Genomic DNA, 15,414 nt, shown 5'->3' with positions numbered 1-15,414 from the left:
TATCCTATAGCTCCTTCGATTCTATTCGCATGTTCTTGGAAGAATATCTACATCTTACAGCGCGGAAAGACCTTGCCTGTTCCTCTTGTTCAACTCCAGCATAGGAGCTGAAGCTCGCCGCAATTCGATATACTCCTACATCACCTACAAATATTTGTACTCTTAACGAACTCGACATGATATCCACCACAGACCACGAGACCCTTCCAAAAGTCCTCCAGCTACCCCTCGAGCTCCGACAACAAATCTACTCTTACTTGTGCCCGCCCTCACCAATCTCCAATCCCATTCCCACAGTCGGCATCACCAGCGTGTCGCATCGTCCACCGCCTTTACCTCTGCTTCTGAGCTGCCACGCCATCTCCGCCGACATCACTTCCTACTTCTTCAATATCGCGAGCTGGAAACTCATCGCCTCCCACGCTTTCAATTTCTACCGCATCGACCCAACACTCTCAAATCTCGCCAGTTCGCGACTGCTCAAGAAGATCCAGAAAGTCGAGTTGGTGTTTTGGTTCGACGGTAGTTTACTCAAGAGTTATCCTTCTCTCAAGACGACAACCTATTGTCAAGAAATCAAGAAACGGGCAACACGGGCTTGTGAGATACTGGCTACAGCGCCAGAGTTCAGGATTCTTCAAATCAGCTGGGTGGACTCAACAACCCAGGAAGCGATAGAGGATAAGAGAGAGGTTTTGGATGCATTGAAGATACTGGACGATAAAGTCAGGTTTGAGGTTGGGGTCCTAGAATGGAGCGGTGCGCAGGCTGAGCCTGACAGAGGTGACTTTGAGAGGAAAGTCAAAGGCCTCATTCATGTTGCTCATCCTGTCTCTGCTTGTTGATGGCTTTCAAAAGGCACAGTTTGGTTGTTTCCAACGATTCACGATTCACCATGACACAATCATGCGACTTGTGACTTGCAAGCTCGATGTCCGGCCGATGAATCGGTTTTCTTGCCACATTGCTTTCAACAAAAGTTTTGCTTGTCTGTTTGTTGCATATCGTGTGCTCCATCATGCAGCTTTCGTCACAATGTTGCGACCTCTTTGCGTTACGAGGCCATCATAAACACAATTCATCCGCTCGGCTTTCCCGAATTGGTAGTCCCAGATCCTTCAACCCCACAATGCACCCCGCTCTTCTGCCCCGCCGTCTTCTCGGCGACCTGCCCGTCTGAGCTGACCCGGGACGAGACCATGCCTAATACCAAGGCTCAATTCCCGATGGCAGAGGTGGTACACTGGTCGTTGGAGGAGCTATGTAAGCAGGCAGCTCCTCCTTCAATCTTGGAAACCCCTCTCTTTCCATAACACCTGTGCATTTCCACCACCTTTCAAAAAAGCTCGTTGGCGCATTCATCATTCTAAGAGCAAAAAGTACCAGGAAAAGGCAATGGCGACGAAACACTTCTTCCCCGACACTCACAATCTCGTCGTGCGTGGTCTCGAGTCTCTGGTAGCCAAAAACCCACATCTCGCCCTCGATGCCGCCAACAAAGTCGTGTACCTCCCCTCACACTCAACCCAAAAAGTTTCCGTCCTGTCTGGTGGAGGTGCAGGCCATGAACCCGCATGGTGCGGCTACGTTGGCAATGGTCTACTCTCCGCTGCCATCAGTGGCGAGGTATTTGCTTCTCCCAGCACAAAGCAGATCATGGCTGCTGTGGAAAAGGTTCCCAGTGACAAGGGTGTGATATTGTGTATCACAAACTACACAGGAGACAATTTGCATTTTGGTTTGGCGAGAGAAAAAGTGGCTGGATCGGGGAGAAAAGTGGGTATGTTGAGGATGACGGATGATGTTGGTTTAGGCAGGGAAAAGACGAGCAAATTGGGAAGGAGAGGATTGGCTGGAAATATGTTTGGTGAGTTTCTGCCTTCGCTGTTGAGACAGAGAAAACAAGAGAAAAAGAAGAAACATGCTGATGAGAATGCTTAAATACAGTACTCAAACTTTGCGGCGCCGCTGCCGAAGAGGACTATGATTTCGACACTTGCTTTGCGATCGGCGAGAGCGTCAATGGTCACTGTGTCACCATTGGATCGTCGCTTGATTACTGTCATATCCCTGGACGAGCACATCACGAATCCCTACCTGCCAACACTCTCTCCGTGGCTCAAGGTATTCACAACGAAGCCGTGAGTATGTCAAACCATGAAAATTGAACAAAACTGATGTAGAGTAGGGACTTCACGAGAAAGAGATCCCACCACCAGACGAACTCATCCAAGAGCTGCTGCGCTACCTCCTCGACGAAAACGACAAGGACCGTGCCTTCGTCAACTTCACATCAAACGACGAGGTTGCTCTGCTCATCAACAACTTCGGCGGCTTGTCCAACCTTGAGCTCGAAGCCTTGACGGCTCTGACTATCAGTCATCTCAAGTCGGACTGGAACATTTCGCCAACAAGAGTGTATGCACAACCATTTGAGACGTCGCTTAATGCACCGGGCTTCAGCATTTCTTTGCTGAACTTGAGTGGTGTCGCCAAAGAGACAAAGATGAAACAAGAAACGCTTTATGCTTTGTTGGACAGAGACACCAATGCACCAGCTTGGCCAAGGAACTCGTACGGCCAAGTCAGAGTTGACAGCCCAACACAAAGAAGAGCTTCGCTCGCCGGACACGAGACGGCTTCATTTGGCCCAAAGCTGGATGTGGCGACTCTTGAGGGAGCCCTCAGAAGCGCATGCGAAGCAGCGGTAGCAGCCGAGCCCGACATCACCAAATGGGACATCGTCATGGGCGACGGTGACTGTGGCGAAGCAGTCGAGGGAATGTGCAAGGGCGTCCTCTCACAGCTTTCGTCAGGCCTCGTCTCACGACATGACGGAGCGTTGTTGCCCATCATGGACGAAATCGAGAGCGGAATCGAAGAGATTGGAGGCACGCTTGGAGCCATTATCAGCATCTTGCTCGCTTCGTGGACGTCTGACCTCAAGAACACGTATCGCGCCGATCCTTCTCTGAAGTTTGACGAGCATGTCGCAGGACACAGTGCAGGGCAGGCATTGAAGAACCTGCAGACGTATACACCGGCGCGTGTGGGCGGACGAACAGTCATGGACACGCTGATTCCCTTCTGTGAGACGCTGTCGCAGCTGGGCGACTTGAAAGCGGCGGTAATCGAAGCGGTTAAAGGCGCAGACAAGACCGAGGGCATGCCTGCCGTGTACGGAAGAGCGACGTACGTTGGCGACAAGATCAGTGAAAAGGATGTTCCGAGGGACCCCGGTGCATACGCCGCCTCGGTTTTCCTGCAAGGTCTATGGGACGGGCTGAAAAACAAGCTGTAGATGGGTCAATTGTAATTTGTGTAGCGTATCAACAGTCTTTCCGTCTTTTGTCGTCTGCGCTGGGTATCTGTGTTTGCGCCGTCTCTTTCTATTCTTACAAGTCGCTCTCTTTCCTATTTCATGCATGCATCTATTTCTTGGCTCCTTCTGACGACTTTTTCGTCGTATCTGTGGGCGGAGCATGTCCAGCGGCGGCGGCGGCAGCCAGAGCTTGTGGAGTATTGTCAAAACCAAGATTCTTCATCTCATCGGGCGCCATGAGGTTCTTGTCCATGCGACATTGGAGATAGCTCTTGCTCAGCATGCGGCACTCTTCGTCGTTCATGCCGCGGTGGGCGCGCAGGCAGCGTAGGTACGACTTCATGATGTGTTGACACTCGGCATCGTGGTCGAGTGGGAAGGAGCCGCGTTCGGGTCTGCGAGGCGCAGTCAGTGGGTGTGTAGAGGCATTGTTGTGACGAAGTCTTGAGCGTACGGTGTGGGTTTTGCGATGACTTGACGTCCGCCAGGTCCGCCGAATGTTGACATGATGGTGTTTCGAAGTGGTTGTGTTGAAGAGCAATGGAATCAACCAAAGCAAGACGCTTCGGCGTTGAAAGCCGCAAGAAAGCCAGGGTGCTGCCTGAGGCAAACTTTTCCCGATCTTGTCCAACATGCAACTCTTCATACATCACTCGGTTTTGCTACTCGCTCTGTCGACTGACTCTCATGTCACCATTTCGTGCATGTCTGCTGTTCGAAACAAGGAAGCTCCAGAACGTCGCTGTCAGGTCTCTGCCGGGTTGCAGTCGAAAATCCTACGGTCCTTTGAGCTATACAACTCAAGATCCAAGAACGCCGCAGGCAACTCATTTTCACTTACATTTTTGGTCTTGTCCAAAGTTATCCAAGCTATGTTCTCCACCCGAAAGATGAGCTACAGCTCCATAGGTTGCCGATAGATCTTGAAAGCCATCTGATTCCCGACTTCTTTTGTGTCGAGGGCTGCGCGGCGCCGGCCTTGTACTGGTTGACTTTCTTGAGTGACCTAAGAATACCATCAAGGTTTGACAACAATGCTTGATTCTGTCCAGGCAGCGTTCATCAAGTATTTCCCAGTAGAATTACGTTGTTTACAGTCTCTTCGTACTGCCTCAGCAGCGCCACAAGGCTGCGCCCACTGACCCTGGTCGTGTTTGGTTTAAAATAAACCAACCCCCCACGCTTCCCCACCATCATTGATCCCCACTCGCATCCTTTTGCCATGGCTGAGACGATCGCAGGCATGCATTTGGCTCTTGGGCCCATTCTATCGGGATGCTACAGCATTGTGAAAGGCATCAACCAGCTTCGGCAAAGCTACAACTTTATGCCCTTGACCTTGATGTCCATTGTCTTGACCTGCAACACTACAAGCTCGACCTTGAGTCAAGTCGACTTCACTCTTACAGAATACTCTGGCATAGCAAAGGACCAGTTTTATGAACAATTCGATGGTCTCAAGATTGCATGTACCATAATTCTTTCCCTCCTCGAAAAGCATGTATCGGATCTACTTGATACCGCTGCTAGCGAGATGCCGCTCAAGGCACAGAAAACGTCGAGAAAAGACAAGCTGAAAGCATTGTACAACGAGTACGAGATGGAAAGGCTCTTTGCTCAGCTCAAAGATCACAATGCACTGCTGAATACGATGCTGAACCAATTGCTCAGGTAAGATGATAGTTTGTTTGGACCCTTGACTCATGCTAACTATTGTCTAGCCACAACCAAAACAGGATGATAGACATGATGACAAACCAGGAAAAAACCTTGGAAAGCATGTTGGAAGCTCAGGCCTCGCTTCGCAGATTTCTACAGCATGGTCCCGTCGACAAGGAAACTGATACCGCAAGCATTCTTTCATCAACTACCAGCGGAACCGCGTTGACTGCGTTTGATTTCGACTCGATCATCAAGTCTACTGCAGTCTATAAGCATTGCATGAACCGGCGTGGCGTCGAAACAAATCTCCTGGAGTCCTTGGAGAGATCTACGATTCAATACAATCCACTCCAAGCGACAAATGGAGCAGTCACCGAGGGAGAAGAGATATCCAGCTCCATGCAGAGTCAGCATAAGACACGCACAGAGACCGAAGTGATATCAAGAAAAGATCATGTGCCCCCAGCATCTCGTTCATCTTCTCCGACACAAGTTTTCGCATCTCATACTCGTCCTTCCAACAATGAAGCACCCGCCAAAGCATCAGCAGTCCCATCAGACTCGTCAGACTCGAATACGACGTCTAGTACTAATGCGTCAGACCACGTGAAGAAAGTGGTCGACGCACAATCACCTCCTTGCGAGATCATCTACACGCCCAGTAGCAAGCATGAACCAGAGGCGTGTCTCCACCGGAGCCTCGAGGCACAGAGGCATGCAACACCACATACCGACCCTACTCTCCTAGATGATCTTTTCTCTGGAAATCGGGTCATCTCGACATCGCATGAGGATTTGGGTCAGACCACGGAAGACTCGACATTTGAAACCAAGGAAGAGGTAATCAGTGTAGCCGTCTCGTGCAACTATCTTCTAGCAGCTGCTACGCGAACCGAGATCCTGATCTGGAATATATCTACTGGTGACGAGTTGGCCAAGATCAGTTGCAGCATTGAAGCAGACTCTTATCCAGAAGTGATTTTCTCTCATGATGGGAAGATGCTGGCTTCAACGCATGATCAGTCGCGAGATCCGAACTCTGCTGTCAGCGTATGGAATTCCTGGACGGGTATAGCGATCTGCTCGTTGGATATCATTCAATCTTCGAAGACCAGGGTTGGGGCTATCATGTTCGGATTGGATGACAAGCACATGATTTGTGGTGAGACAAGTCGCAGATCTTTGCGGAACGCCAAAAGCACCATTGGGTTCTACAGCATACCTGACGGACACAAGTTTCGAATGCTGGAAGGCCTCAAAGGGCTGCCTCGATCCCTGTCTCAATTCGAAACGCAGTTGCTGTGCTGTTCTGACGACGGTAGAGTGACAGTATGGGATGCCGCCGGCAATAACGTCTCGAGTTACGACTTGACTATACTCAGGATGCTTAGGCGCGTGGTTAGAACGAATGATGGCATGTTCGTTACATGGGATGCCGACCGTAGAATCAAACTCTTCGACTGTCAGTCTGTAGGGCAGGGTAAAAGACGAGTGACAGAAGCTTTTAGTCTTGTCCCCTCACCCAATTCACAAAAGGTCTCTTGTCTGGGGTGCTCACCTGGTACACACGAGATAGCCTTTGCAGGTGACAAGGGCTTGATCGGACTCTTTGATCCCCGGAAATATACCATCAAAAGACCGAAGATTGTGTATGACCAGGACCACATAACTGCAATTGCACTTTCTCCAGATGGGGGAACCTTGGTATATGCTTCGGCTGACATGAAGATAAGACTTTGGAAGGTTCATGTTGATGGCTACTGTCTTGAAAAATCGGGGCATCCTGTTTTCGGGTCCAGTAACTGTGGGTTTGCGGAACTCGGTTCCTTCTTTCTCTTGTGGGGCCAATGATATCCGCTATACCATCGATCCACCCTTCTCGGTAGTTGTCTTTTCATCTTCTACTGTTCTGGCCCTTGTGCGCAATCGAGCAGTCTTTCTCTTAGCCAAGCCTGACCTCCATACCGCCAAAGTTCCTACAACTGCGTAAGGTGCCAAGGTATGCCAGAGTGGTGGCGCCATATATGGGTCGATCTTGCCCTGTTCGAGCATCTCCTTGACCCAGAGTACGCAGTCGATTGCCGCTCTCGCATACAGGAAGCTGGCAGAATAGATCAGTGTTGCAGCTATTCGCACCTCTTTCCATAACTGTTTCTTCCTCGGGACCTCCTCGCAGTTCACCAGAAAATCGCGTTTCGCCGCCTCCCAGCCCACGGCAGCTCGATACACAAAATGCGTCGTTCCCCCTACTGCTGCTATGCCTGCGGTCATACAACGGATCCAGGTCCACCACCATCGCTCAAAGAGATATGGATCTCCTCCTCGCTCAATGCAGATCCAAGCGCTAAGGTCGCTGACAATGTCTGCCATGGCGTAGCCACAGGAGCCAAAGAGTACAAACATCAGCACCGTATAAAGCCAGAATGCCAGATCGAGTCTGATGTGAAAGTAGACAGAAAACCGATGGAAAAACGCTACCAATATCATAAGGTTATACACAAAGAGTGTGACTGGGGTGGGCCCCATGCCGGTCACAAATTGCGGTTCACCGGCTTTGGTCTGGAGTCAGATTGGGAGTATGCAGGCAGCGAAGAAAGTAAATTTGAAAGCTGGGAATCGCAAGTTTTGTACGCTGCCAAGTGATCCTAGAGAATGGAGAGATGGTGGAAGAGAATCAAGGCGAAATAGCGTTTCGTATCAGTCCTTCGCCAAGTCGGTTGCTGCGGACTCGAATACGATGTCGGTCATCTTGGCCGACGATTGCAGTTCAGCGTGATTTTCCGAAGTTCAAGGCTATCACCAGGAAATTCAAGTAGTTTTGTCGACCAATATGCGACGGTTTTTGGTTAGATGAGTCTTGACAAGAGTTCAGAAGCACAGCCCAATATACAGTCAAGTTATCAACCGGAAAACCCAACATTACTCTTGATCATCCCCGGAAAACGTACAAACAGATAAGCCAATGACACTCGTGATCATGTCTCAGGGAGTATCTGATATCAAAAGGTCCGTGCCACGTATGTGAGTCATCCACTGCTATCGGTCCAGAACACATCAACAAAAACATTCCAGGACACGAGAGATTGCGTTGCTGGAACAGATATTAGACACATATTCTACAACATTTCTCATCAGCATTCATTGTCTGGCGACTATCGAGATGGACAATTACCCATACGATCTGGGCACGTATCACAAGCCCGTAACCACGACAAGCGACGCCGCCCAGAGATGGTTCGATCGGGGTTTGGTTTGGACCTACGGCTTCAACCACGAAGAAGCCATTGAATGTTTCAGGCGCGCCGTCGATGAAGATGCCGACTGCGCACTGGCGTACTGGGGCCTAGCGTATGCTTCGGGACCGAACTACAACAAGCCTTGGGAATTCTTTGACGAGCATGATTTCATCGCGACTGTGAAGAAAGCCGACGATGCGGCTGTCGAGGCGCGAGACCGAGGCAAAACCGCTTCGCCGATTGAAAAAGCTCTCATCCAGGCACTACAATCACGCTACCCATCTGATCTGTCTCGAAAATACGACCAATCTGACTTCAAGACATGGAATCAGTCGTATGCAGATGCCATGAGAAAGGTGTACATACAATTCTCCGACGATCTGGATATTGCAACATTGTTTGCCGACGCTCTGATGAATGTCACTCCTTGGGGTCTTTGGGATCTGAAGACCGGCGAGCCCGCACCTGATGCACATACTCTCGAAGTCAAGGCTGTATTAGAACGCGCCTTGACTGATCCAAACTCCGACCATCATCCAGGACTCCTGCACATGTACATTCACCTGATGGAAATGTCAAGCACTCCCGAAGTAGCGCTTCCGAAAGCCAACCTCCTCAGAGGTCTCGTACCTGATGCCGGCCATCTGCATCATATGCCTACTCACTTGGATATTCTATGTGGTGACTACGAATCTGCTGCCAAGTGGAATCTCGAAGCTATCAAAGCGGACCAAAAGTTCTTGGACCGCGCCGGCCCCGTCAACTTCTACACACTTTATCGATCACATGACTACCACTTCCGTATCTATGCAGCTATGTTTGCGGGTCAGTCGAAGATTGCTCTGGAAAGTGTCGAAGGCCTTGAGAAATCGTTGCCCGAAAAACTGCTTCGGGTGGGGTCCCCTCCGATGGCTGATTGGCTCGAAGGATTCTTGTCTGTCCGTATACACGTCATGATTCGATTTGGCATGTGGGAGAACATACTGGCCCTGGACCTTCCGACAGATGAGCAACTGTTTTGTGTCACCACAGCCTTCATATTCTATGGCAGAGGCATTGCATTTGCTGCCACTGGTCAAGTTCAGGCCGCTAGGGAGGCGGTGAAGAAGTTCGAAGCAGCTTTGCTCAAGGTTCCAGAATCACGCATGCTGTTCAACAACCGCTGCATTGACATACTCCAAGTCGCCAAAACAATGTTATATGGAGAAGTTGAATACCGCGACCGCAACTTCGATAAGGCATTCGAATTGTTGGGAAAAGCAGTTGAACTTGACGATACCCTGCCATACGACGAGCCTTGGGGATGGATGCAACCTACCAGACATGCTCTTGGTGCTTTGCTTCTGGAACAAGGCAGAATATCACAAGCCGAGAAGCTGTTCAAAGCTGATCTTGGCTTTGACGATACTCTTCCTCGTGCCTTACAGCACCCAAAGAATGTCTGGTCTTTGCATGGCTATCATGAGTGTCTTGTCAAACTGGGTAAGGTGGATGAGGCAAGGGCGATCGGAGCTCAGCTTGCCGTAGCAGTAGCAAAGGCAGATGTGCCAATCAGATCCTCTTGCTTCTGTCGCAATGGCAGGTAGTCTTGGTACTGAATGAACAGTCGACGTATTCCATAATTCATCTTCTCCAAAAACAAGTAGTGAGTTTGCCTGGCCGCATGACTCATGAGACCCCCGCAATCTAACATGGTCAAAGCATAGCCCCCACCATATTCGGACACCGGTTTCTGAGCGAACATCAATTCTCATCAAACCTGCTCTCCTCCTCGAACTCTCAACTTCTGTCGCGTCACGCCTTTACTTTCTGGTCATGGCAGCCAACAACAGAAGTCCAATGTTTAGCATCCAGAACCCAAGAAGGGTGTTTCCTACTTCTTCCTACAAACATGAGACAACAGTGCCTTTATCAATACTCGACGCTTCAGTAGCAAGATTCGCCGCTTGTTCGGCTATCTGGTTCTTCGATGCCGAATCTTCTGTCGATGCACGCGAGCCGGCTCTCTTTTGCAACCTGGAGCTCTCATTTCGGAAGACTTTGAGCAGATGGCCGCACTGGTCTGGCCAGCTGCGGTGGGCAGCAGATACTGATAGCCTCTCTACTCCATACCTTGGGCGTCCTGTGATCACGTATGGAGACAACTCTGATGTTGGCATTGACTGGACGACTGCGACTTGCGACACAGAGCTGGACTTCATGGTTCCAAGCAAGGAGGCTCGAAGTACAACAGACCAAGTCTGGGTGGCTACCGATCTTCCTCACGAACTTCAAGCTGCCTCGAAGCTAGCCTTTTCTAACCTCGCTGACTTTGAGGGTTTGCCTGGCGTTTCTGTACAGCTGACAGCTTTCAAGTGCGGTGGCTGGAGCGTCCATATCAAAATCGCTCACTGTCTCTCTGATGCCCAAAGTCTTCTGACGTCCATGCACGCATGGGCAGCTCAATCGCGCGAGGCTGAGTCGGTCCTGTCGCAACTTGTGTTCGATCATGAATTGCTGAACAGACATGCTGGCGCTCTGGAACGGCCTGATCCGGGAATGGTCGCAAAGGCGCGAGGTCTGCCCATGCACCGTTTCGACTGGTGGGCGACTGATGCGCCTGGATATCCGGATTGGGCTTCGGCATCGTCTGCAGCCACCATGCCTGCGTCCCATGTCTTGAAGACACAGCAGTTGAGCCCGTCGACTTACCCTCCATGGTCTACATGGGATATGTCTCTGCCTGTAGAGCATGTGCAGATTATATTCTCTTCCGAAGAGGTGAGACGAATGCAAGATGCTGCCAGAAGTACCCTACCGTCTCAATTGTCTGAACTGAGGATCTCACGCCTCGACTCGCTACTGAGTCATATCTGAATGCTCATCAATCGAGCTCGCGGCAGTAAAGAGGACAATGTCTACCTGAATATCACCCTGGGGCTCCGGGGCCAATTGTCACCTCCTTTGGCCAGCGGTTTTGTAGGATCCCCGCTCCTACTTGCCTACGTTGCCAAATCTGGCGCGGACGCAAGTGCAGGCCCGATAGGCCACATTGCCGGAGAAATACGCTCCACCCTTACACAGTTTACGCCTGAATCAGTCTCTGCTCATATACACGATGCAGCTCATGAAGTCAGTCCGCAGAGACTGTGGCAGGCGTTTCTCGGCTCTCGGCATACTCTGGTCACCTCATGGACGCAATTGGAAGCTTACGAGGTTCACTTTGGTGGTACAGAACCCACACGACAAGCGCGATATGTGCAAGGCGTGATGCCACGCATGGACGGATTGGTGCAAGTCATGGACTTTGGTAATAGCGGTGCTTTTGACGTTAGCTTGTGTCTTGAGAAAAACGTGATGTTCAGGTTGCTCAGGGACCCACAGTTGAGAGCCTTTGCCTAGCCCAAAGAATGTGATTTCGGCACCTGCATCAAGCAGTCCAGTTGCGTATGCTACTGGACCTACGTCTTGCAGATGCTCTTACACACCCGTCACGGAAGGACAAAAGAGGAGGCGGAGGACATACACAAAGGCGGGCAGAGAGATACTGTTGCGCCTTGAGAGACGAACATGCTATGAAGCGGCTCGGCTCATCCGTATGTTTTGCCACGAGTTTGTGGTTCTTCATACTTCTGCTTATTACAATATCTGGCATCTCCAGCTTGTAAGCTTGGGAGAGTATTCTCTCTCAAGATTCCCTAATGGCTTGCGTGAAACATGTTGTCCGCTGATTTACACGGGGGATTACTGAAACGCCAAACTCGCCGACGAGCTAGGACGCAGTGGGTTCTGCAGGAAATAATGCCCTAATCCAAGAGGCGGTCGATCGGTCGAATCATCGCTCATGAGCTCCACAGACATGACTCCACCATCGCGTAAAATTCCTGCATCCATAGATGCATGTGACGAGAGGCCAACAACCGGAATTATGCTCAGAAGGTGGCGTTCGACTAGATGCGAGTCAACTTCATATGGAGTTATCTTGATTAGTCCCAGAAGGCTAAGCGGTCATTCCGTGAAGCTCGGAGAAATTGTACTCAACAACCCTATAGCACGAATTCCCATCTCTCTAGAATGCACTGCATTATTTCGGGTCGTGTGCAACTACCTCAATCTCCACGCGCATATCATCTTCACCAAGGCGCGGTACGCCTACGCAGGTCCAGATTGGCTGGTGGTCGGGCATGTATTTTCTGAAGTTGCGGACCATGGCGTCCAAAGCCTCTTTGTTGATCGGAACATGATATGAGTTGACACGGAAGACCTGTGACCAACCTTTGCCGCCGGCATCTTTGAGGTTCAATTCGACATTTTGGAAAGCCAGGTCAATCTGTGCGTTGATCTCCTTTGCGAACTCGCCAGTCGTTGGGTCCCAGCCGCCTACAATGAAGTTGTCAACAATTTTGTTTTGTCTGACTGGTGATCAAGGAAAAAGACTGACCCTGGCCGGCACATTCGATTCTGTCTCCAACGCGAACGGCTTGACTGTAGTGGAAGTTTTCGCGCTGCTTGACACCCAGTCCTTCGTAGCAATAATACTTCAGGTGCGACATGGTCGTGGTGTGGATATCGATGCAAATCAGGTCCAGACTTATGAAGTGAGCTATATGATGTGATTGTAGAAACCCAGGGTTAAGACAAGACCATACGCTATATAAGAAAATGTCATAACCCTATTCTTAGTCTCAGAATTCGTGGCATTTTGCCACCCCCTCCCTTAAAGTTAAACACTTAGATAGGCCTTCTAGCTTCTAATTAGCTATGCAATACTATAACCACATCAAATTATACTAATATAAATCCTAATATAATAATCTCTTAAGCCGCTTAAGCCATTATCAATACTATAGACGACTCCGGCCCTTATATATACTTGTACTTAGTGTCTAAAGTATATAAAATACCTAAAGCCAAATCTAAGCTCTTAGATACTCTATCCTCTTAACTACCTATACTAGTATTGCTATATACCGGATAGAAGCTTATATACTTTAAAGACAATATAGTAGAAAGTCTTTTAGCTACCTCTTACTATTCTACATATAGTAAGGCACTAGTTTATCTTGCTAATTAATAAATACTATCTAAATCCACTATATATTAAGTTATAATAAAATGCTATACTACTACCTAACTACTATAACTACCTTTAAAAAAGGTATCTTCTAGTAAAAAACCACTTTCTAATACTATAAATATATTAGAAAAAAAGTATATATTAAATACCTCTAAGAAGACTAAGATATAGGCCTTACTAGTTATAAAGCTACCTAGGCCTTAATTAATAAAATTAGTTAAGTTAATCCTAACTACCTATTATTTAATAACTACTTTAAATAAAGTTACTAAACCTTATAAGACCCTTTTAAGAACTAAACTAATAGTCCTTATAGTAAGAGTATTATTAAATTTAGCTACTATAATCTTATTATCCGCTATGCCTACTTATCTAGAACCTATTATCTTTAAGCTTTAATATAATAGTTATTAGGTCTACTAAAAGATCTCTAATAGTAATACTAACCTTACTAATACTAATAAACTATAGATAGAGATACTAAAAAAGATAGATACTACTATCTTACTATAGGGTCGAGCTTAAGAAAACTATAATATACTACCCTTTAAAATCTAAGCTCTAATAGCTTTAACTAGTACTTATAGCCTATATTAGACTAAAGTAGTTATACTTACTAGACTTAAAAAGGCTAGTAATTAATAGGAAAGAGCTATAGAGCTTATTAGATATAACTCTTATAGTAGTATAAAGAAACCCTCTATTATAATTAAGTCTATATAGACTTATAATAGCTATAAGCTAGTACTAGAGCTACCTCCTTTATATAATACTATAGTGCCCTTATTAGCTTAAGTATTATTATCTTAATCTTAAAGTTATTACTTAATATACTCTTAATAATAAACCTCTTCTTATTTTAAAGAGTATATACTTTTTTAGGACTAAATTACTTAGTATTAGGTATACTCTATACTAAACTAGTATAAGGTAGCTACTTATAGAGGTCTTACTTATTTTATATACTATAGGCACTACTATAAGGTCCTTTTTAATATTACTACTACCTAGTATAGTATAGTTAGAGCTAGTAATAGTATTCTTAAAAAGTCTTCTTATAAGATTAGATACCTTATTATCTATTATTATTAGTAGTATATTAAAGAGCTTAAAAAGTAATATTAAACTATACAACCCTTAGCTTAAACCTTGCCTTTAGGTCTAGTAACTATTAACTACTTCTATATTAGTCTATAACCTTAGCTAGTTAAGTAGGTATAATTACTAGCTATTCTAACTATATACTAGATATTGCCTATTCTAATTAAGCTTAATACTACTACTAATTAGAATATATTCTAGAAGGATATTAAACTAGCTTACCTAGACTAGTCTAGAGGCTTTAATAGGGCTAAAGTTATACTTAATTAAGACTACTAGAACCTTTATATACTATTTAACTTATCTAATAAATAGTTATCTTATATTATTAAGTAAAGTAGTCTTTATATAGTTATCTATAAGAAACTAATAAAATTTATTAATAGTTATAAAAGAACCTAGTAGTAATTAACCTTAAATTAGATAAGTCCTTAGTATAACCCTATTCCTTACTAGGTAGCTCCTAGTATTACTTCTATTACCTTAGACTCTAGCTTTCCCTACTATAGTAATAATGATATAGCTAGTAATAGCTAAAATTAATAAGGCATATAGCTTCTCTTAAAGAGGTTCCTAATACTAATACCTTCTAGTACCTAATAGACTATATGCTTAAGGTATAGTATCTATTATATTATATAGGCTTCTAAATCTATATTGCTAGCCTTTAGTATAAGATCTCTCTATTAGTATAGCTATTACTTTAAGAGATAGAAAGGGTTAGGGTTTAGGGTTTAGGGTTAGGGTTAGGGTTTGCAGAACTTCGATACAATACTATATAAGCTATATTATGCTCCTAAACTTAGAAACCTAGGTGCGGTAAGGAAACAGGTGGTCTACCTTCTTTAGATCGTGTAGTGTTAGTTAATCCCGTATCCCATCCAGTTCCGGGCTCGGAGTCGGACAAGTAAAGTAGAGATGTACTTGTCTAGCCATTCAGCTATACTAGGAGAGAAGGACTGTTGCAGCTCCTTATAGGTCTGCGAGGTCTCCTTTCCCAGTAGGCCTCCTTGGCTAAGGATAAATGGTTTGAAAGC

General features: G+C 46.8%; 7 protein-coding genes across 7 annotated transcripts; 5 read left to right on the top strand and 2 right to left on the bottom strand.

Moving 5' to 3' along the window:
- Nucleotides 1-176: 176 nt before the first annotated feature.
- M437DRAFT_64142 (uncharacterized protein) lies at nucleotides 177-845 on the top strand (the record flags this gene model as incomplete). The annotated part of the gene is made up of 1 exon (XM_041024368.1): nucleotides 177-845. One exon carries the CDS (start codon nucleotides 177-179, stop codon nucleotides 843-845), a length of 669 nt encoding a protein of 222 aa, XP_040881509.1.
- Nucleotides 846-1,395: 550 nt separating this feature from the next.
- On the top strand, nucleotides 1,396-3,301 carry M437DRAFT_73458 (Dak1-domain-containing protein; the record flags this gene model as incomplete). The annotated part of the gene is made up of 3 exons (XM_041026028.1): nucleotides 1,396-1,867; nucleotides 1,948-2,141; nucleotides 2,189-3,301. The coding sequence occupies 3 exons, from the start codon at nucleotides 1,396-1,398 to the stop codon at nucleotides 3,299-3,301; spliced, it is 1,779 nt and encodes a 592-aa protein (XP_040881508.1).
- A 130-nt stretch (nucleotides 3,302-3,431) lies between these two features.
- On the bottom strand, nucleotides 3,432-3,829 carry M437DRAFT_82507 (cytochrome c oxidase assembly protein cox19, mitochondrial; the record flags this gene model as incomplete). Its single annotated transcript, XM_041027760.1, has 2 exons — nucleotides 3,432-3,717; nucleotides 3,777-3,829. The coding sequence occupies 2 exons, from the start codon at nucleotides 3,827-3,829 to the stop codon at nucleotides 3,432-3,434; spliced, it is 339 nt and encodes a 112-aa protein (XP_040881507.1).
- Nucleotides 3,830-4,544: 715 nt separating this feature from the next.
- Nucleotides 4,545-6,003, top strand: M437DRAFT_82506 (uncharacterized protein; the record flags this gene model as incomplete). The annotated part of the gene is made up of 3 exons (XM_041027759.1): nucleotides 4,545-4,993; nucleotides 5,044-5,927; nucleotides 5,984-6,003. The coding sequence occupies 3 exons, from the start codon at nucleotides 4,545-4,547 to the stop codon at nucleotides 6,001-6,003; spliced, it is 1,353 nt and encodes a 450-aa protein (XP_040881506.1).
- A 1,213-nt stretch (nucleotides 6,004-7,216) lies between these two features.
- Nucleotides 7,217-7,627, top strand: M437DRAFT_82505 (uncharacterized protein; the record flags this gene model as incomplete). Its single annotated transcript, XM_041027758.1, has 1 exon — nucleotides 7,217-7,627. The coding sequence occupies one exon, from the start codon at nucleotides 7,217-7,219 to the stop codon at nucleotides 7,625-7,627; it is 411 nt and encodes a 136-aa protein (XP_040881505.1).
- A 517-nt stretch (nucleotides 7,628-8,144) lies between these two features.
- Nucleotides 8,145-9,806, top strand: M437DRAFT_43586 (TPR domain protein; the record flags this gene model as incomplete). The annotated part of the gene is made up of 1 exon (XM_041020772.1): nucleotides 8,145-9,806. The coding sequence occupies one exon, from the start codon at nucleotides 8,145-8,147 to the stop codon at nucleotides 9,804-9,806; it is 1,662 nt and encodes a 553-aa protein (XP_040881504.1).
- Nucleotides 9,807-12,283: 2,477 nt separating this feature from the next.
- Nucleotides 12,284-12,752, bottom strand: M437DRAFT_44402 (L-PSP endoribonuclease family protein; the record flags this gene model as incomplete). Its single annotated transcript, XM_041020895.1, has 2 exons — nucleotides 12,284-12,579; nucleotides 12,641-12,752. The coding sequence occupies 2 exons, from the start codon at nucleotides 12,750-12,752 to the stop codon at nucleotides 12,284-12,286; spliced, it is 408 nt and encodes a 135-aa protein (XP_040881503.1).
- Between the last annotated feature and the right edge of the window lie 2,662 nt (nucleotides 12,753-15,414).

Source organism: Aureobasidium melanogenum, assembly GCF_000721775.1.
Source record: "Aureobasidium melanogenum CBS 110374 unplaced genomic scaffold scaffold_5, whole genome shotgun sequence".
NCBI lineage: Eukaryota > Fungi > Ascomycota > Dothideomycetes > Dothideales > Saccotheciaceae > Aureobasidium > Aureobasidium melanogenum.
Note: the sequence above shows the minus strand (reverse complement) of the source record. Positions and strands in the feature narration are given on the sequence as shown.